Consider the following 20,862-nt stretch of genomic DNA (forward strand, 5'->3'; position numbering starts at 1 on the left):
CGCGTCAGCGCGCACCCTTTCCCACCCCTCCCCGCATCCCCTACACGTCATTAGTGCCCATGAAATCCTTACACGAGCGGGCACACACGCAAGAGCAGGTAGCGGAGAAAGGCGAGCGTCGTAGCGACAGAGAGCAAGCCCATCAAGGGGGGGCCTTGGTGATGCGCGAATGTTTGCGTGCACGTGTGTGCGTTGGGGAGGGGGGAGACACACAGAGCTCCTACCCGACGCAACCGTCTCCTTCCGAAAACTCCCACAAGCGGGCTCTCCCTCCTCCTCGTCCAGCACTCGCCGCGTGCCACCTTCCATTACCCTCGCTGCTCCCCTCCCCCCTCTCCCCCTGTTTCGGCCCTCCCGCGTTCGAAACGCACACCCGTTTCTCACGCAGGCCGCTCAACCATAACCAACCGCAGCGACGTGCTGCGCTTGTGTACAGTCCATTTTGTTTTTTGGTGTGTATGTGTGTATAGAGTGGGAGGGCGTACCGACCAGACCCACCCGAGCAACATCACGCGACTGAATGTACCAAAGTTTGTGTGTAGGCTGTGCCTGTCGAGTGCTGTCTTGGTGAAGGCGACTCGTGCGCCGTTATCACAGCCCGGCGCCACTTGGTATTCCGCGCCGCCGCACACACACAAAAAAAAAAACACGCGGACTTAGCGTAGTGATCACGAGCCCTTCCACCTCTGCTGCTGCGTTGGTTCTCTTCTGCGCCTTTGCAATGCAACCCGAGCCCACACGGAGAGCGCCTGTGGCAGCCAAAGCCACGCCATCCCCTCCGTCAGCAGAGACGCCATTGCACAGCCGCCGCACGCGACAGGAATTGGCGCTGCTGTTTTGGTTGGAAGCTGCGTGCGCTGCACCGGAGCCACGCACCCCGACTCCTGCCGACTGCGCCTCCGCACCCCTCAGCTCCACGGGCGCCTCGGTGACAACGTCAGTGGTGGTGACGGCCAAGAGAAAATCCACGGAGAGCCGTGCGCCACCACCACCACCTCTGGAGGGGCCAGCGGAGCAGCACCCGCGGCACGGCGGCGCACCGACCGAGCATGCGCCCTCGCTGAAGGCGTTGATCGCCGCCGGCGAAGCTGCGGCAGCTGCGTCCTCGGCTCCTCCTGAGCAGGCCCTGACGGCGGTACCCTCCTCACCACCGGGTGAGGTGGAAGGGGGTGGAGATGGGGGTGGCCTCGCAAGGGCAGCGGTTCCGCCCGATAACCACCGCACAGTAAGCTCAAGTCCACCTCCTCAACTTGTCGGGGACAGGGGCCCGCGCCGCCGTTTAGTGGTCGCCGATGCACTGCCGCTCTTCGGCGCCCTTCTCGGTGGCCGTCTCGGCCCGGTGGCGGTGGATGTGCAGCTGCAGGGGCACACGCGCCTCCTGAGGCATCCGCAGCAATTCGAAGCGGCGCTGCAAGCGTACGAGAGGCAAAGCGCAGGCGAGCTGCGAGAGGCTTTGAGCGGCGTGCAGCCATTCTTTCTCCTGTGCAACGGAGGCGGAGCAGACCTGCGTTGGACTCCTTTAGGCGCGTCCGAGGGCGGAATGCATGACGACGGTCACCCGCAGCCGGCACTCGGCCCTGAGGCGCCGCCCGCCTCCCTAGTGCTCTATACGATGCACCCTGCGAAAGACTACCCTATTTTGCCCCTCCTCGCCCAGCTGCTGCGAGCGCCGCAGGTCACGAAGCTCCTCCTCCACAGTCGGCTGCTCTATCGCCTACTCTTTCTGTTTCTAGGGACAGATCGAGTGGACCTGTGCAGCGTTGTCGACCTGCCAACCTGGACGGCGCTGGGGCAGCAGCTGCGACCCTCCCTCGCAACGCTCTTTCATCTGCCCACGGAGGGTGTCGAGCGCTTATCGCAAGTGTCGGCGGCGCTTCCGTCGGAGGCGCAGCAGCTGCTCGACGAGGAGACGCAGTCGATTGCCCAGGAGCCGCTGCAAGAGCAACCGTCACTCGATAAGGCTTGGCATGTGAGGAACGACGACGACTCCGAGTCCGGCAGTGTCGAGGAGGGGCGCATAGACAGCAGCAGCGGTGCCGACGATACTGAGGATGGTGGAGAGATGGGGCGCGACGTTGGGGGCACTTCTCAAATGGGGGTGGCAGAGGACGAACCAATAGATGCGGTGCAGCTTCTTCATCGCATTCAGCCGTTAGCCGAGCAGCCCCTCAACGGTAACAACGGCAGCGGCAGCGGCGCCGCGACCCTCCGCTCCGGCTCAGCTGCTCGAACAGCCGGGGTGAAGCGTCGCCTCTTGCGCTCTCATCAGCCGTATCGTCGCCACCGCCAGGACAGCGGCCCGCCTCCTTCCTCAGCCTCGTACGCGGACACCTCTGCTCTCGCGGACATCTGCTACGGGCTGAAGGCGGTAACGCTATTTTTTACGCATGTGCTGGCGAGGCTGCTGGACTTGGTCGATCCCGGGGCGACAGGCGCGGCTGCATCCCTTCTCGGGATCGCCGCTCTGCCACAGGCGACCGCGCGCTGCGGCAGCGTCGCCCTAGCGTCGCCGACGTCAGCGGTGCGGTACCGCCTCTCCCCATCCGAGCTATGTGCGCTGCGCACCTACGCGGATTTTCTCTGCGAGCTCATGGCCTATCACGGTGTCTTCGTGAACGACGCAGCGATGCACGAGATGCTGAGAATGTTGGACGTTCAAATGGCAACGATCGAAGACTTGGGACGGCGTGTCGCAGCAGCTCTTCTGACCAATAGGGAGGCTACCGCGTTTGGGGCTGCCCCAAGGGAGGCGAAGTGCCTTGAGTGGAGCATTGAAACGGTTCATGAGTGCCTGGCTTGGCTTACCGGCGCTGCAACGCCGTCCGAGACGCCGCGAGCGCTGGACGTGAACTACCTGCGCCTCCTGGAGGCGCAGGCAAGGAGCAGCATCGACGCCCGGGCAGCGGAGCTTCGCCTAGGGTGCCAGCTGGTGTGTGCGTGGATCGCCTACCAAGACCGGGCTGCTGCCAAGGCACGGCTGCAGGATGTTTTCAGGAAGGTTTCGGATAGGCTGCACGTGCGCGTGCTGGAGCACCCGCGTGCTGCCCCTACGTCGTCCTGCGCTACTGCTTCGGGTGCATCTGGGGCACCGGCGCCCCAGGTGTGCTACTCGATTCACCCGGACTGGGTGCTGCACAACACATCGACGGGCCGCATCTTCTCCGCCCTTCCAAACGTGCAGAACCTGCCGAGGCAGTCACCCCGCACAACGTTTCCCATTCACGCGCTTTCCACCACGCAAAGCAGCAGTGACAGCCGCTGCGGAGACGAATCGCTGCACCCCTCCGGCTACGTTGGCCCGCCCGCCGTAGAAGATGTCGATCGATGGTTGTCGCTCGCGGAGGCCGGCGCGGCTGATCAGGAGTCGCCTGCGCCGCTCCTTTTCCCCGAGCACCCGCAATGGACACTGCGGCACCTCTACCGCGCCCCTCCCGGTTGTGTGCTCGTCTCCTTCGACTTTAACCAACTCGAGCTGCGCCTCCTCGCCCACCTCAGCGGCGACGCTGCTCTGCAGGAGCACCTGTCTGCCAATGTAGACGTTTTGGCGTGCGTAACAGCCAGCGTGCTGCGCCTGCCATCCATCGATCGTGTGCACCCACAGCAGCGGCAAGCCATAAAGGTGGTGGTGTATGGCCTCCTCTACGGCATGGGGCCCGACTCGATGGACTTGCGTATCAGAAAAATTAGCGAAGATTTTGCGGCAGAAAAGCAACAGCAGCAGCAGTCCGGAGAGGGCAAAGCGGCCTCAACCGCGCCGACGCCCATCTCTGCACGCGATCTTCTCAAGCGCTTCTATCATGTCTACCCGCGCATCGAGAGGTATCTTCGTGAAACTCGGCAAGAGGCGCTACACTCCTTCGCGGTGGAGACGCTGTCCGGCCGCAAGTCCCTCGTTGCCGAGACGGACGCGAACCGAAGAAAGCAGCGCGCTGTGGCGCAGGCCGTACAAGGCGGCGCGGCAGACGTGCTGCACAGTGCCATGCGGGCCGTCCATCAGCAGCGCCACAGCCTGCTGCCGTATCTCCCTGCTGCACCGCTGGCGTTGGTGATGACCATCCACGACGAACTCGTCTATGCCGTTCCGCGGGTTGCGGTTGAGGAAGTGGTGCGGGGGGTGCAGCGTATTCTGGAGGATCAGGCGCGACAACTGCGACTGACCGTACCCCTGCCGGTGTCCGTGCGGGTCGGGCACTCTTTTGGGGAACTGACGGAGTTCCACGCTGCAAGGGTTGAGGCTTGGGGACTAGGTGGCTGAGGGAGGGGGAAAGGGCGCGTCGCAGCACCTCCACGGCTGCATCTGAGCGGGCAAACATCAGGTGATCCTCCTGAAGACGTATCAGCCATCGCTCCCGCCCCCCTTCTCTCTCTCTCTTTCGTGCGCTTCAGTCTTTCATGACAGCGCTCCTGCCATTAGCGCCCGTCTCTTCACCCCACACGCGCGCACCAACTTGTCTCCCTATACCTTTGTTTCCCTTCGCCCACCCACCCCATCCCGTCCCTCTCTCTGCCTTCATAGAAGGGGCATGCTCCAGGGTGTACCCCTCCCCTCTTCCCTCCCCTCCATGTCCATGAATACGTGGCCTGTGCGCACATCCGTGTGAATGTGTTCGGGCTATTTTTGTGTGTCCGACAGCTACCAGGCGAGCATCCGTCATGGCGGCGGAGGCGCGGGCGGGTGGGCGGATGGAGTAGCCCCCACTGCTCACCCCTCCTCTACCCTAACGCTTCACTACACTGACGTCCTGTGGTGGCGTTTTTATTGGTGAATCGCGGGCACACACACACACATGCTGATGTTTGCGTGCGTCCGTGTGCGAAGTTATCTGCTACTCCTTCGTGGTCCTCCCTCCCCTCCTTTCCCCCCTTACGCGCTGGTGTGCCTTTGCACAGCCGCTCTCCGCCTCTTTTCTCATTGTTCCCCTCTCCCCGAGATCGCATGTTTGGCTTTGGGGGCTTTGGCGGCTCCGCCAGCGGTGGTGCACCTCCGCTGATCAGTGCACCTGGCAGAGGTGGCGGTGTACTAGGCGCACCCACCAACGCCGTTTTCTCTGCAGCTGGCGGGCCGGCGCCGATGAGCGGCCTCAGCAACCCTAGCAGTGGTCCCAGTGCACTTCACAAAGCCGGCGATGCTAGGTTAGGAAGCTTCTCCCGCTTCGGAGGAAGCCATCACAACGCCCCTTCGCTGGTGTTTGGCGGTGCAGCGTCCATCAAGATTGGCGATGGCGGCAGCAACATCACCAGCCACGGCGGCAATTTCAACATGAGCGGCTCGCAACGTGGCCTTCGGCCCAAGAGCGAGGCAGCTCTGCCCCTTTCAAATATCCCCACCTTCGGCACTGGTGCAACACTGCCCTCTCCTTCGCTGGGCGCGTATACCATCCCCGCCGACCTAGCAGTCGCCACAGTGCCGTCGCCGTCTTACGCCGCAATTACCTCGACAGCGGCGCCCGTATTTGCGGCGCCGGCATTTTCGGCGGTGCTGCCGCTCCCTTCGATGCCCGCATCGGGCGACGGTGGGATCCCGGGTGGCGGCGGCAGCGGCAGCGGTGTGCTGAGCTCGGGAAATGTGTTCTTCACCGCCCCACAAAAGGGTCAAGAGGGCAATGGCAGTGGTCACAAGCGTGCGAGAGCGTTGGCGGCCGCCGCACCGGTGCTGGCATCTGCAGAAACGCAGAGCACCCCAGGCGCCAGGGACGCAGGTGGGTCTGTCCTCGGCTCGGCTTTCACAGCTTTCGGTACCACCGGCACAGGCGGCAGTGTCGCCAGCGGCCCTACGCCTCTGCCGCTGATGTCATCTGTCTTTGGTGCTCCTGTGCCAAGTGTCGACAGGTCCGCCGCTGCCCTATCCACCCTTGCGACGACTTTCAGCTCCCCTGCGGCAGCGCCGGCGCATGCCGCGGCAGCAACGGAGCCTATTTCACTCACCTCCGTTTCGGTGCCGCCACCGAGTGCATTTGGCGCTTCCGTGCTCGGTAGCGCTTCCGCTGCAGCGGTAGCGGCGCCTCGTCCTCCTCCGGCGGCGGCGGCGGCGAAGACCTCAGCTACCGGGGCGAAGAAGAGCAGCAGCGCCTTTAGCGCGCCACCATCAAAGATCCAAGCACCGATCGCCTCCGCCTTTACAGCTGCCCTACCAGAGGCGCCCGGGTCGGCACCGCCTGCGAGTATGTCAGAGGAGCGTGCGGTACCGCACAGCGGCAGCATTGAGTCTACAAGCTCCCATGTGAGCCCCTTCGCCCGCGCTGTCCTCTCAGCCGGTGCGACGCCGGCACCGTCTACTACCGCATCCGCCTTCAGCCCTGCAGCCTCTGGGCTAGGTCCCGCGGGTGGCGGTGGGGCAGGCAGAGGTGGCTCCGTGTTCACTGCAGCGGCCGCCACCCCTGCACGCTCGGCCGCGTCGTTCTTCGGCGCCTCCGCAGCCTCTGGGAAAGCACCGCCATCGCCGGCGCCATCGAAGGCGCTTGACACCGGTGCGCATGGCGGTGCTGCTACTGGGCGGCGCCGAGGCCGCTCCGCACCTCGCAGCAATGCCGGTGAAGGTAGTGGCAGCGGCAGCGGCGGTTCTGCTCGCCCCTGCCCAAGCAGCCTTGACCCGACTGCCTCGCCGCCGGTTCGTGGCTCTCGCCTAGAGATACCAGCGCCGCGCCACGGACAGCGTCGGCCGGTGTCACTGCCCCCGCATAAACAGAAGCCGCCAACGGCCCTGGCACTCCTGGACAAGCTCCCCATCCCGCCACTGCCCACAGATGAAAAGAGGTTGTGCATCGCTGCCCGTCTATGCAAGTCGTTCCTCATACAGCTTGCCTCCGACGAGACCTCGGGAGGCCACGGCAGAGGCGACGCGCCCTCCAGCAGAGACGAGGGCATCGTCAAGACCCTCGAGCACGCCTTCTTCGGTGTGGTTGGCATCGAGGGCGTGTACGGTGATTTTGGTAAAACAGCTAGCGAGATGCTTGCCCTTTGGGAAGGGCACGTGCGGCCAATGGTCTCTGACTGCGGCACCCGCGACGCTGACCGTGGCCGCCTTTCTTTCCCGGGAGAGATGTGGATCGCATTGTTCGCCCTCGGCACATACCTCAACACCATTCTATCCACCCTTCAGTGCGGCAAGACGGGCGGTCACGCCGCGTTGTCCTCGGCCCCCGTCTCGGTGACGGACTTGGCAGCCTACAAGGCGGGTCTCCGAGCCCATCCCGTCGAGGCGCTTACGGACGCCTGCCACTACGCCAACGAGCTCAGCGAGCTGCTGCAAGCGCTTTTCCAGCGCGGCGGCGAGGCTGATGCCCCGCCGTACAGTGTCATCCCGGTGGTGCTGCGGCGCGTGCGTAGCGTCTTTGACGAGGCCACTGCGCGCGGCGTCGCGACGGTGCAGTCGAACCTGAACACAGTCACGTCGAAGCTGTTTGGCGTCCTGAACAGACGGGTGAAGGCGTCGGCGGTGCAACAGCTCAGCGAACCTTGCGGGCCGCCGCGATGGCTGCTGACATACGACTCGAAGGAGAGCGAGTGCCTCCTACATAGCTTCGCCTACCTCATCATGGAGATGATCGCCGCAGATGCCCCGATGAGCGACGACGTGGATCTCTTCATCTCAGCCTTTCATGAATGCTTCCCATCAGCGCTGGCGGAGAGATGTATGCTTTACTATCGCCGAGCCTGCGCGCTACTCCGGCAGCCTCTCTGCATGTCGCTCGTCGAGGAGGCCGCTTCACTGCTGGCGAAGGCGACCGTTGTATACCCGCCCGACGCTCCACTGCACAACAAGCGCGTGCTCCAAGTGAAGTTGTTGGCAGCGGAGGTAGCACTGGGGCGGCTGCCGCCGGACGAGGATTGGCTCGCCCTGGAGGTTCCACAGCTCGTTGACGTTGTGAACGCGCTCAAGACGTCGCGTTTGGACCTCCTCGACGCGGCATTGGCGATGCACGGGCCTTTCTTCGTAAGCATTGGCGTGCACAACGTCTTGTGCGTGGCGCGCCAGCGTCTCGCACTGTTAATGGTCGTGAAGTTTTATCTGACGCACGGGTGTGAGAGTCGCCTGTGCGTGTCGGAGATGGTCCGATACCACCGCCTCCCCTACTCGGCGGCGGATGCGGGGGTCGTGTGGTTGCTGCCACTCCTCGTGGAGAAGCAGATGAACGGCGTGCTAGACCATGACTACCTCATCCTGAGCGCCAAGACGCCGTTCGACAATTATGTGCGCGAGTCGCTCGCCGCCGCTGCAGCTACGGCATGATATCCAGCGCGGGGTGAGACGGGCGTGTGGTGATGCGCGACGAGCGCACTTTGTGCCCGAACTTTCTAAACGCTTTCCCCCTTCGATATGTTGCCTCGTGAGGAGGATAAAGAGAGTGAGCAGTCCGTGTTTGTACACACCGCATACCGCGTGCCTGCCCTCCCCTCCTCCCCTATGTTCGCGCTCTGTGCCGAAGAAAAGAGAAAGAGGGGAGAGGAGGCAGTGAGTGGTGAAGAAATGGAAGCGGCGAGGAGCGCACAATCAGCATCGAAGGGGCGCGCACGCCCGTATGCCTCTGCGAAACATTTGGCAGTATCACGGTTGAAGCCGCGCCTCGAGGAATGGATTGTGAATGCCTCAGGCTGCGAAGGAACGACGGGGCGAGAGGCATACGGGAGAGCGCTGCCGCGTCGTCTGTCCCTCACCGTGAAGACGAGGCAGATGCGTCAGCTACAGCTTTGGTGACTGTGGTTCTCCTGGTCCCCGTCTCCGCCACAATGCTGTAGTGCAGCCGTCTCACCATTGCGTAGCTGCCCTTTTTTTTCCTCCCCCATGCGACGACTGCGTGGTTGCCGTACTCTCGCTGTGACCCTCAACCCCCTCCCTTTCCTCCCTCCCCCTTTTTCGCCACTGGATCTGCACACCTTTCCTGTCACTCGAACCCGCGCACACGTCTGCGCGTGCGCATCGGAGCAACTCGCCACAGACTCGGGTGGATTTTTTTGGGGGGCGGGTGCAGTGCAGCGCCTCCCTCGACGCGGCCAACAAAGCAGCAACCGCACATCGGTACGGAGGCGGTAGGAAGCTCTCCTGCACATTGTGCACACACATTCATAGACACGGAAGAAGCAATAGACTTGCACACGCGCACCCACAACTGTGTGCGGCGGCCTCCTCCTCCTCCCCGCTCCACCGTGTTCACGCTCTCTGCAAAAACACCCGCCAAGCTACCAAGATGCAGTCGGATCTTGGCGCCGTGCACGTGACGAACTTCCACGGCAGCGGCGCGCTGTCGGGTGACGGCTATGGTGGCAGCGGTAGCGTGGATGGCGACGGTGAGGTGGGGACTGATATTCGCCTCCTCTCAAAGGCGTTTGTCACGCAGTTTCGCATCCATCATGAGTTTCTGTACATGGACATGCTGCGGCGCAATTTGTCGGCTGGGCTGCACTTCGTGGAAATCCAAATGGCACACCTCCAGCAGTTCAGCGGGGTACTCTTCGGGGCAGTGCAGCACAACCCCACCCGCGCACTACCGCTGATGGAGCACGCAGCGTGGGAACTCGCGTTGGAGCGAAAGCTCTTCCCGGCCTACAGTCGTGAGACGACGATTCAGGTGCAGCTCTTCTGGGGTGTGCCGCCCATGGCGTTGCGCAACCTCGCTCAGGCCGCTGTGGCACAGCTTGTTTGTGTGAGCGGCATTGTCGTCAAGTCCAGCTCCACACACGCCCGCTGTGTCCGCGCGACTATCCAGTGTACGAGCTGTCGCAGCAAAGCCCACATCAACGGCGGGCGGTCAGTCGATCTGCCCCCACAGTGCATGGAGAACAACGGCCGCGGTGGTGGTGGCGCCTCCTCCGGCAAGTGCCGGCCTAACCCCTATGTGCTTCTGCCAATGGAGTGCGAGTACGAGGACCAGCAGATCATCAAGCTGCAGGAGCTGCCCGAGGACGTACCGACCGGTGAACTACCGAGACACCTGACGGTGGTTGTGGACCGCTACCTAGTCGACCGCATCAGTCCCGGCTCCCGCGTCCAGATCGTCGGTGTGGTCTCGGTGCAGGAGAAGCGAGGTGGCTTCGACAGCGCACGCGGCGGTGGTCGTGCTCGGGCGGCGGCCGGCTTGCGAGCGCAATACGTGCGCTGTGTCGGTCTCATGTTTCGCACGACGCAGGATGCCAGCTGCGCGGTGGTGAGTGTGAACCAGAACTTCTCCTCTCGTGTGCGATCGCGGTCGATCATGACGTGGCAGCCGGAAGAGGAGGCCTCCTTCAAAGCCTTTGCGAGGCAAGGGAACGTATGCCAGCGGCTCTCCGCGAGCATCGACCCTGCCATCTTCGGCCTGGAGGATCAGAAGAAAGCGATCGTGTGCCTCCTCTTGGGTGGCACACGCAAGCGCAACGGCAGCAACTTCCTTCGTGGTGACATGAACGTCCTCTTCATCGGAGACCCATCGACGGCCAAGTCGCAGCTGCTGAAATTCGTGGAGAAAGTGGCGCCGATCGGCATCTACACCTCCGGCAAGGGCAGCAGCGCTGCCGGCCTCACCGCGTCCGTAATATCGAATGGCAACGGCGACTTCGTGCTCGAGGCGGGATCGATGGTGCTGGCCGACGGCGGTGTCGTGTGCATCGACGAGTTCGACAAAATGCGAGAGCAAGATCAGGTCGCCATCCACGAGGCGATGGAGCAGCAGACGATCTCGATTGCCAAGGCAAATCTGACGACAATGCTAAACAGCCGCACGTCCGTGCTGGCGGCTGCGAACCCGACGCTCGGCAGCTATGACCCTCTGCGCTCCAACGAGGACCAGATGGACTTCCAAAGCTCCATCCTCTCCCGCTTCGACCTCATCTTCAAGGTGATCGACCCCCGAAACCCCGAGACGGATCAGCGACTGGCGCACCACGTGATCGGGCTGCACAAGAGCGCCAATGGCAGCGGCGGGCGACGCGGTGGTGGCCGCGCCGGTGCGTCCGCTTCTGCCGCGCAGAGTCACAGCAACGAGGTGGTGGAGCGCAGCTTCTTCACCAAGTACATCTCCTACGCCCGCTCCACCTGTCGCCCTGTCATCTCAGAGGAGGCGATGAAGGTGCTGCTCGACTTCTATGTGCAGGTGCGCCGAGACGCGCATCAGCGAACCCTCGAGACGCTCGGCGGCATGAGCAGCGTAGGCAGCGCGGCGGGCGGTGGTGGTGGTGGTGGTTCGAGCACCAGTAAGACGCCGATCATCCAAATCACGGCCCGGCAACTCGAGAGTCTTGTGCGCATTACGGAGTCGATGGCCCGGATGCGCCTTGACGTGCTCGCGAGCCGCAGCGATGCTGAGGAAGCCATTAAACTCTTCAAGGTGGCCACTGTCGACGCTATCAAAAGCGGCGTGGCCGACCAAGCCCTGACGGAAGCACAGAGTGAGCTTGTCCTGCGCGTGGAGGAGGCGCTGCGCCGCCGCGTCGCGCTCGGGGCCACGGTCGAGCACCACCGCCTGCTGTCGGAGCTCGCACGCATGGGCTTTGACGCGAAGCTCGTGGAGCGTGCCGTGTACGCGATGGTGAAGCGGGAGGAGCTGGAGTGGCGCAAGCAGCGGACTTTGCTGCACCGTGTGAGATGACGGCGGTGTGAGAGTATTCGCAGCAGCAGCGGCAGCAGCAGCAGCGTACACGTGAGTGGGGCGGCCCCTCTCTCTGTCTCTCTGTCTGCGTGTGAGTTCGTTTTACGTGTGCCCCTCTCCCCTTCCTCACCATTTAGATCCATAGCAGACTGCCCTCGCACAAGCCCCAAACAATACCGCTCGAATCGTCTCTCTTCCGAGGGCCGAAGGCCTTCCCGCTATCGCTGTCGTTGCTGTCCTCTGCTTGGGTGCTCTGCCTCCCTTCCCCTCTCTCGGCACTGCTCCTCTCCTCCGCGAACCGCTTGTGGTTGTCCTCCTTGTCGAATCGTTCCTCCATCAACCCCATCCTCCCCTTACGAGCAACGCGCCTGCGCGTGTTCGCTGTGCTGCGGCCGCGCAGGGAAACGGAGCCTCAGACGACGGTGACGGCCGTCTCACCGAAAGCGATACGCGTCATCCCTTACAGAGCCCAAGTATCCACGACAACGGCCGGTATCATCGGCGGCCACCCGATGGCCACGAGCGTCAACGGCGCGCAGTCCTTGAAGAAGCCCAAGGTCGACACGGAGAAGAACGCAGCGGCTGCATGTCGCTCGATAGGCGCCACAGCGACAGCCGAAGCATCACCGTCTGCCGCAATCGACGTCACTGTGATCCCCACGAGCAATGCGCTACTGAATGCGCGACTCAAACGAGAGCTGAAACAGTTGTGGTGTGCGAACGCCCCTGCCGCAGCGGTGCCTCCGGCGACTGGCGGGCCGCTGATGGGGCACGACACACACCCCACGTCCGCTGACGTCGCCTCCGTCGTTCCTCCTTTTAAGGTCGGCACGCTGGAGATGTACCGCCGCTTTCCAGAGGCCTACGATATGCTCATGAACCACCACAATTGCACGGCGGTGCGCCACACGCTGCTGGAGGACGTGCTGGGCCGCATTACTCGCACGGCGGCTGTCGCAGCGGCACCCGCTGGCGCTGGCGCGGGGCAGCGCACGCAGCCATGGGTGCGCGTAGCAGACTTTGGGTGCGGCACCGGGCGCATCGAAAGCATGGTAGCACAGCACCCAGCCGTTCAGGCCATCTACGCTTACGACAGCGAGGTGTCGATGCTGCGGCGCTGCCTGGTGAACACTGTGCGGAGTGCTGCTCGGTCTGGACACTACAACTCTGTGAGTCTGCTACCCGTCGCCGCGCCGAGAGAGAAGACGATTGATGGCGATACGGCCAGCACCACCTTGCACGCGTTGTCGTCAGCGCCGGTGGTGGCACTGTGCGGTGGCAACGGTGGCAAAGCTGAGAAACCGCTGCCGCCGGTGTTGCAGCTGTGCCTCCGCCCGGTATCGTTTGAAGCGATTCAGTCGAACTTTCTCCCGGTAACGCAGCACCCCCGTTGTCCCCTCATTGTATGCGCGTGGTCCCTCTCCTATGTCATGCGAATGCAGTGGGGCGAGGACCGCTGGCACGCCGCGGTAGACTCAGTTGTGGAATCGCTGCTGAGCCTACTCGACAACACGCGCTCAGATGCGGCGGTGGTCATACTAGAGACGCTGGGCAACGGCTCTGCGGTGCCGACGCGGCAGAGCACATACACACAGCGGCTGGAGGAGCGGTTGGGATTCACGCGGACTTGGGTGCGCACGGACTACGAGTTCAAGAGCACAGCCGACGCCGAGCGCATGGTGCGTTTCTTCTTTGGCGAAAAGATGCTGGCAAAGCTGACCTCAGACGCCGCTATCGGTATCGCGGGAGTGGACGGCGCCCCCAACGGCACGGCGGGTGGCAGCAGCTGTCGCCTAATGGAGTGCACAGGCATTTGGACCTACTGGAAGGTACGAGAGGGTGCGGCAGGAGCCACTCACTGAGTCCGTGAGCGGCCTCGTGCCTGAGGCGCAATGCGCCTCTCCGCTCTTCCACATATGCTAGCTCCCGAGTAACGCGTCGCTGGAGCATGCGCTAGTAAGCACACACACACACACACACACATCTGCAACAGCCACGACTCGGCATGCGCCGCATCCTCACTCTTTCACGAAGCTCACGCTGCAGAACTACATTGCTGCCCGGTGGCCTGGCGCTCGTGGCAATGGTCACGGCGCCTCGTACAACTGAGGGTGCTCAAAGAGAGAGGGAGAGAGCGAGACCGACACCTATGCGTGGGCCCTCTCTCGACAGAAGCGAGTGCACGGCCAACGCCGTGGGTGCACCCCTGAAGTGTGCTTGGAAAGGCCATGGCGCGTCGTCCCTCCCTCACTTTTCATTCCTCACATCCGCCTCTCTTTCTGATTCGCTGCTGTGCCGTTGGCCGTCACCACGCTGCAAGCTCGGCAGATACCTTCACAGATCCACACATAAGCTAGATTGTGTGGGGCGTGTGGCTACCGAAGCCACCTGACTTCTTCTGCCTGCCAGTCCTCCGTCAACAGCTCCGCGCCGGATGAAGCTGCTGCACTCCAAGTCGACTGCGGAGCCGATCCTGGCCCTCACTGCGTGTCCGTGTGCGAATCTGTTTGGTCTCGTCACGAGGAGCTCCGTCGCTGTCTATCGATCCACCACCCTCACTACAGTCTTCAACTTTCCCCTCAAGCCCTTCCAGGCTGCACTGGAGGACAATGGCATCGAGGGGCAGAAGCCCCACGGCAGGTCAGTGCGCTGCTGCTGGTCGCCCTCGGGGCGTCTGTTCACCCTTGGGCTACCGTCAGGGCTCCTGCTCGTACTGGACGTCGAGGGCGGCGCCCTGGTGCGCTTCCTCAGTCCCGCTGCCACGACCTCTGGGAACGGCTACAGCGCCTCCACCTCGGTGGCAGCTTCCATGGGTGTGCCGCAAGCCTCCACAACCCTCCCGCCTGGACGCCCTGTGCTTTCCATGGGCTGGTGTGCGGTGCCGTCGCTCTCTTACCGTCACCTCAACGCTATGCACGCCGACATGCAGACACGGTGCCTGCCGGTGCGCACCGGTGTGACAGCTGCGCTGCTCGACGAAGTTGCGCAGGGTTTCCCGCTCTCGCGGGACAGCCCGGGAGACGCGGCCGCTGTGCCCTTCCCAACCGCAGTGATGTGTAGCGCAAATCGTCCGGACACGAGAGGCGGCAGCAGCTCAGTCTCGCTGCTTTTGGTCCTTGGCTGCGACGGCATTCTTCGTTGCCTGATCGGCGGTCTGTACGAGGTGCACCGTCTGCCGCTGTCCCTACCGTCGCACCTTCCTGCCCGGCCTGGGCGCGAGCTCAGCGGCGGCATGGCTGCCTGGGAAGACGTCGTCGTTGAGGACGTGCAAGTGCGGCAGTGCTGTGTGCCTGGCAGAGCTTTCGCTGGCACTCAGACGCGCGCGCAAAGAGGTACCGGCCTGTTCGAGTGGCTATGCTTTGGCGAGTCTGCCATGGACGGCGTCCGTCCTGCCGTGGCGCAGCATCACCGCTTGTACGTGTGCGTTACGGACGCGTCACCAGGTGGTGCCGCGGTACAGTCGCTGTGGGAGGTGGACTTGCACGCCAACCTCTCCGCGCTCGCCGCGCCACATTGGCTCGCGTTATGTTACGTGCGCGAGTACACGCGCATCGCGCGGGAGGCGTACGAGAAGGTTTCTAACGATTGGCACGCAGTGCTGCGGAGGCGTCTCTGGGAACATCTCGGCCTCCCTGCCGCCGCTCCCCTCCTTACCTCGGCCATCCTGGTGCAACTCGCGGAGCCAGATCCCTCGGCACTCTATCAGTACGCAAAGCAGCAGCTCATACGCACCGCTGTGTCGGAGGACTTGGAGGCGATGGCGACGGCAGTGGAGCGCGCGATGCACGAAGTCACGCACGTGTGCTACCGCTGCTGTGAGGCAGCCATGGCGTGCGCCGCGCACCTCCGCGAGCCAGAAAACGTTACGCAGCAGCTCGGCGATCTACGGCGACTCTGCGAGTCTTTTCTTCGATGCATCACGAAGGAGGCGGAGGGCGCGCGTGACTTGGCGCTGTGGGTGCTGCAGCAATCGCATAATTGGGCACGTGGCTGCCGCTTCGCCGCTGATACGGGTGATGAGCGGCTGCCTGTGGGGGCTGAAGAAGATTACCGAGAGAAGACTTCAGCCGTGTCGCCGCCGTCCGGCGCGGCGGCAGCATCGGGTGGGTTGGCCCGCTCACCGTCGCCGCAACAGCCAGCGCCTGTGGTGGACGAAGTTCCGCTCAGCGCGACGCGCCAGCCGGCCTTGCTGAATTATCTTCTCTCCTGTACGGCAGAAGCGGCCGACCTGCATCTAGAGCCGCTGAGGTGCCTCTGTGAGCATCTTTCCGCGAGCGTGCAGCAATGCGCGTCATTGCCGGCGTCAGCCACGGACCCTCTTCCAGTACGCGTGGTGTTGCCGAATGTGCATGAGAGTGGGTGCACCTCCTCCTCGCCGGCGTCTCAGCTCCTCTGTTGTGTGGTGGAAGGAGTCGAAGAAGGGGATGACGAAGGTAGCACCGCTGCCTCTGGCGACGGTGACATCAGTGGCGACAGTGAAGACGATGGGGCGGCGAAGGGCTACTACCCGCGGTACGAGACGGGCCTGGCGGACATTTTACCCAGTGAAAGCACTCGCAACGTCGCACGCGACGAGTGCGGATGCGCGCTCGTTACTGAAGGGGCCCACTTGCACGTGCTGCAGTCCTCTACCACGGCGGCGAATGCAATCCAGGGCCTACAGATCGGCACGTACAGACTGGTGGTGCGCAGCGACGGTGAAGCCGGGGAGGACAGCGCCGACCCGCCCGGAGCTCCTAGCTCTGTCCTCGAGGCGCGCCCCGGGGTAGACGTGAACGTAAGCCTCATCGCATCCCGCCTCAAGGCAGAGATCACAGTCCAGCACGGCCGTGCGGCGCCTTCTGCCACCTACGTCGCTGCCTGGTACGGCTACCTCCAGGCGAATCGGCACGTTGTCGTCTGCCAGCCAAGCACCGTCATTGCAGGTTATCGTGCGGGATCTGGCGCCCGAGGAGGGTTAGCTGCGCCGGCGCCCTTCTTCATCGCCGTCGTCGACGGCGATGGACACCTGGTGACGGTCGATGAAGAAGAGCATGACGGCGGCAGCGAAGATGGCGACGATGCGGTGGACTCTTCCGCGGCCGCGGCGACTTCGGCGCGGGCGGCTCTGTGCGAGGTGACCGGTATGGAGGGTGTGCCGCTGCGCGTGAGCATGAGCCGGGCCCGCAGCTTCTGCGTCGTTGTCGGTGCCACCAAGTATATTGTTCTCTCCCTCTACGATGACGACTACTGAGGAAGTGAAGGGAAGAAGGGCGACAGGCGAGCACCGACTCGGTCGCTGTCTCCGCCTTCCCGTGGCGTCCTCCGTGTCCACCGCCTTCTCGAGTGAGACTGACGAAGCACACACACGCACACGCGCTTCGCCCAATGCGCGCAGCACCGTCGAAAGGGAGAAAGAGCTTCCGAGCTGAACGGCGAAGAGGCTCTCCAAGCCACGCTCTCCCCTCCCTCTCCCCGCCACTATGACGCGCACCAGGCGGGCTATCATCTGTCTCCTCTAACAAGGCCATCTTGCGCGTCAACGACTGCACAGGAAAGGCGAGTGGCGGCAGACATGCACACGCGCGAGTGCAAGTTGTCCTTCAGCAAAAGAGCGCCGGCGAGTCCGCATTGGCATCCGAAAATGTGAAGGCAGGAGGGTGTACTCGATGGCAGCCTCTGTATCGGCCTCATCTCACCCGACACCGGGTGCCCTACCAAGCTCGTCCATGTCACTGTCCCCTCTCGATGCACTTGAAGACGCAGTAGAGGAAAGCGGAGTGACGTGGCCCGGTATGGTGTTCCGCCACGGACACTATTGGCGAGGTCACGTGCACAGCGAGGCATTTCCTGTATACGCTCGAACCTGCCCGCAGTGTCCCGCCCCCCCCCAACACTCCGGTCCTCTCTTCCCCAGAATCCGTTCAAGCTCCGTCATGTTTAGCGCATGACCTTCATGTGTATTTTAAATCGCCCTCTTCTCCCTCCCCCTCCCTCCCACACACGCGCACACACAACAGCGAGCGACACCTCTTCACAGCACCTCCTCCCCTACACTACCCCCTCACCTCCATTCGCCTACCACAGCACACACGCAGAGAGACATAGAGAAAAAAGTTGGTGATGTCCGCTTTCACGGAGAAGGATTACATCAGCAAGGCGGTCGGCACCACGATAAGCGCTGTGCAGTCCGTATGGGGCTGGACGCGTGAGCGGCTGTGGCCCATCTACTCCGCCGCCGTCGTCATCTCCCTCTTCCAGATGATCGCCGTCGCCTCGGAGAAGCAGATCCTCGCCGACCACTATTACGGCGACGTGGACGGCAAATTCGAGGAGTGCAAGGAAGACCTCGTGCGTGACGCCAAGAAGCTCTTCAGCGAGGAAGTTTCGGTGGCGGTGAAAGAGCACGTGTGGCAACTGCCCCCGGCGGCGTTCCGTCGCGAGTACAGCAGCCGCCTTGGCAGCGCTTAGTCTGTGTGAGGAGTCGGCAAGCGGGAGGCCGTTTCCCAACGCGCTGGAAGGCCTCAAACGCGTATCTGATGTGTGTGATGTGTGTCGTCAACTCTCTTGTGTGCAGGAAGAGGTCGGGGTGGGTTGACTGCTCCCCCCTTCCTCCCCCATCTCTTTGGATGGGTGTGATGCTCCTCTCTCCCGCCATGTAAGGCGCGTAAGTAAGAGTACGCCGCGTATGATCGCACATCGGCCAACATGCGTGTGTCGATGCCGGGACACAAGCGCTGGTTCGGCGCTCGGTACCGCGCCCGTTGCACGCCACCCCCTCGTTAAGGGAGAGTACGCGAAGAGTGCGGCAAGGCCGGTCAGAGCCTACATGCGTGCTGACGTTCACGTGACAGTGGTGCGAGGACTGCGGGGAATACTTCAACCGCGTCTCTACCCAATGGACTGAAAGGCACTTCACTTTCTCTTACTCTTCCCCTGTTCAGCCGACCCACCCACCCCTCTCTGCTCCACTACACAACACAACGCACCCTGGTGCACACACACACACATACACATACACACAAGCACACACAGTCACATATCCGCAGCACACTGAGTGCTGGCTGAGCGGGGCTGACACAGCGGTTCATCCCTCACATCCACCCTCCCCCCCGCCCGCCCCCAAACGTTAATGCATCACTCAATGCCGTACTCACCGGTCGTGGGCGACGCCGAAGTTGGAATAGCGAGCGACGCTCGCATTTTCGAAGAGCTCCTTGACGCCGAAGTGGCAGTGAACATGGAGAAGCTGCGAGAAGCGTCACGCATGGGCATTCCGCCAGCCTACCGCGGCGTTGTCTACCGCTACCTGCTCGGGGTCGCCTTCACGGACAAGTCAAGCGAGATGACGATGGAGGAGTTGCAGGACAAGGACTTTCAGCTCTTGAGCACCGCCTACACCCGCATGTGGGGCAACGAGGACGAGGACGGCGACCGCGGTGGCGTTGGTGGCGGCGGCCATGGCGGCAGCCACGGCGCTGGCGGCAACGTGGCTGCCCTGCACACCTTCAGAGAACTACTGAACTTCTCCACGTCGTCCACGGCGGCGGCGAAGGCGACGGAGGTTAGTGGCCCGCTGCAGTGCAGCGGTGGCTTTCGCAGGATGGGAGGCGGTGACGTACTTGGCGGTAGCAGCAGTGCCGGGACGGTAGCGATTCCTTTTGTGTACCGCGGTCCGTCGGCTGTCCCCGCCCTCGCCCCCTCAGCCTCTCTCGCCGCCTGGGAGGAGGGCGTGGCAGCGCTGCGGTACTGTGCCCCGTACAACGCGGACGCACGTCAGTGGACCAAGATGGAGTCTGCGCTAGCCGCGCTGCAGATGATGTACTGCAACGTGACGGTAGATCACGTGCAGCTGCTCTTGCTGCTGGCGCGCCAACTAGACCGGGTCGCCGGCTCGGCGCGCGACACATTCTTCACCGTTCACGCCCTCTTCAGCATGCTGACACAGAAGGGCAACATCCTCCACGACGCCCACACGCTGCAGGCGCATTGCGGCAACTTTCTCATGCTCTTCCGCTCTGTGCTGCTCCCGCTTTACGAGCACTTCACAGTGGAGGGGCTAACCACGTGGGAGTGGATCCCAAGCTTGCTCACGTGCTTCTTCGTGGGCCGCATGCACCCCGACGACGCGTTCGCGCTGTGGGACTGCTACCTCGCCGACATGAGCGAGCACCAGGCGATGGCGCTGCACCCGTACGCCTGTCTGGCAATGCTCTCGTCCATGACAGAGGTGCTCATCGAGGCCGGCAAGACTGAGCTTCTCTACTGCCTAGAGCACTTGCCTCGCCTCGACACAGCGGCCATCATGCGCAAGGCAGTGCTTATCCGGGAGTCCGTGTATTCCAAGGAGCTGCTCTGCGGTTGATGCAGCTGACACTGGCGCTGCCACAGTTACTGCTGCGAACGGCCAGCATCGTCGATTCATGACGTGCACAGGGATGAAAAAGGCTGTGGATGTGCCTGCTGAGGTGCCACAGGTCGTCGGCGTCGTCGAGCGTACCGCTGTACCGGGTGCAAGTATGTGCTTCTTCCTGCTTATCGCTTGGCTCGGTAGCCTCAGCTTCTGCATGTGCCTCGCCGCTGCCTCCGGCTGAGTCGCACAAATTTCTCCCTCTCACCCGCCCCCCCTCCTTCCCTGCCCCGTCCTTGCCTTGCGCGCTTAGCCTCGAGAGCTCTCCTCACCCTCATACCCATGCTGCTCTCCCTCTTCATGCCCTCAAGAGCTTTTCAGGAGACGCCAAAATGCGTGCGCCCTGCACCGGCGTATGCACGTGTGTTTAGGAGCACACTCCAAAGCGCTGTGGGTGGTGTGCCCCTCCATGATGCCCCCTCCATGCCTCTAGCCCAGCGTTGTCGCAAAGGCGGGGGTGAGAAGCGCACCTCTCTCCCGGCTGCCGCCGGTGCAGATGTGGATTGCCCCCCCATCGACCCCCTCATCCTTCTCCCGTCTCCTTCTTCCGCTCGATCTGCCTCCCCCTCCCGCTCCCCTCCCCTCTTCTCTCTCTCTCCAGCGCATCTTTGTGTGCTACTCTTCACTGCTTCGCCAGGTCTGCCGGGCGCTGTGATGACTGAGGGCTGGTCTGTAACGGAGGACGCATAGAGTCTCTCTGCGGTTGAGGTGCTGCGGTGGCCATCCCACCGCCGCTCGCATCAACGGCGCACACACATACACACGCGCACGAGCGCACACGCTTACATACGTGCATGCGACAGCGTACTTCTCCAGAAACGCCCCCAGCCACAACGGGCTGCATGCGTCCCTGGCAGCAAATCGATAGACGCCGAGATCAGATCCGTTGGACGCGCGGCCGCCAACGACAAC

At 63.1% G+C, this 20,862-nt stretch overlaps 7 protein-coding genes across 7 annotated transcripts; all 7 read left to right on the top strand.

Annotated features, from left to right (window-relative positions):
- Positions 1-721: 721 nt before the first annotated feature.
- LSCM1_05037 (uncharacterized protein) lies at positions 722-4,255 on the top strand (the record flags this gene model as incomplete). Its single annotated transcript, XM_067322514.1, has 1 exon — positions 722-4,255. One exon carries the CDS (start codon positions 722-724, stop codon positions 4,253-4,255), a length of 3,534 nt encoding a protein of 1,177 aa, XP_067178377.1.
- Positions 4,256-4,936: 681 nt separating this feature from the next.
- Positions 4,937-8,230, top strand: LSCM1_05038 (uncharacterized protein; the record flags this gene model as incomplete). Its single annotated transcript, XM_067322515.1, has 1 exon — positions 4,937-8,230. One exon carries the CDS (start codon positions 4,937-4,939, stop codon positions 8,228-8,230), a length of 3,294 nt encoding a protein of 1,097 aa, XP_067178378.1.
- Positions 8,231-9,185: 955 nt separating this feature from the next.
- LSCM1_05039 (uncharacterized protein) lies at positions 9,186-11,561 on the top strand (the record flags this gene model as incomplete). The annotated part of the gene is made up of 1 exon (XM_067322516.1): positions 9,186-11,561. One exon carries the CDS (start codon positions 9,186-9,188, stop codon positions 11,559-11,561), a length of 2,376 nt encoding a protein of 791 aa, XP_067178379.1.
- A 512-nt stretch (positions 11,562-12,073) lies between these two features.
- On the top strand, positions 12,074-13,423 carry LSCM1_05040 (uncharacterized protein; the record flags this gene model as incomplete). Its single annotated transcript, XM_067322517.1, has 1 exon — positions 12,074-13,423. The coding sequence occupies one exon, from the start codon at positions 12,074-12,076 to the stop codon at positions 13,421-13,423; it is 1,350 nt and encodes a 449-aa protein (XP_067178380.1).
- A 572-nt stretch (positions 13,424-13,995) lies between these two features.
- Positions 13,996-16,794, top strand: LSCM1_05041 (uncharacterized protein; the record flags this gene model as incomplete). Its single annotated transcript, XM_067322518.1, has 1 exon — positions 13,996-16,794. One exon carries the CDS (start codon positions 13,996-13,998, stop codon positions 16,792-16,794), a length of 2,799 nt encoding a protein of 932 aa, XP_067178381.1.
- An 869-nt stretch (positions 16,795-17,663) lies between these two features.
- Positions 17,664-18,011, top strand: LSCM1_05042 (uncharacterized protein; the record flags this gene model as incomplete). Its single annotated transcript, XM_067322519.1, has 1 exon — positions 17,664-18,011. One exon carries the CDS (start codon positions 17,664-17,666, stop codon positions 18,009-18,011), a length of 348 nt encoding a protein of 115 aa, XP_067178382.1.
- Positions 18,012-18,672: 661 nt separating this feature from the next.
- On the top strand, positions 18,673-19,905 carry LSCM1_05043 (uncharacterized protein; the record flags this gene model as incomplete). The annotated part of the gene is made up of 1 exon (XM_067322520.1): positions 18,673-19,905. The coding sequence occupies one exon, from the start codon at positions 18,673-18,675 to the stop codon at positions 19,903-19,905; it is 1,233 nt and encodes a 410-aa protein (XP_067178383.1).
- Positions 19,906-20,862: the final 957 nt, after the last annotated feature.

Source organism: Leishmania martiniquensis, chromosome 24 (genome assembly GCF_017916325.1).
Source record: "Leishmania martiniquensis isolate LSCM1 chromosome 24, whole genome shotgun sequence".
In the NCBI taxonomy this organism is placed as follows: domain Eukaryota; phylum Euglenozoa; class Kinetoplastea; order Trypanosomatida; family Trypanosomatidae; genus Leishmania; species Leishmania martiniquensis.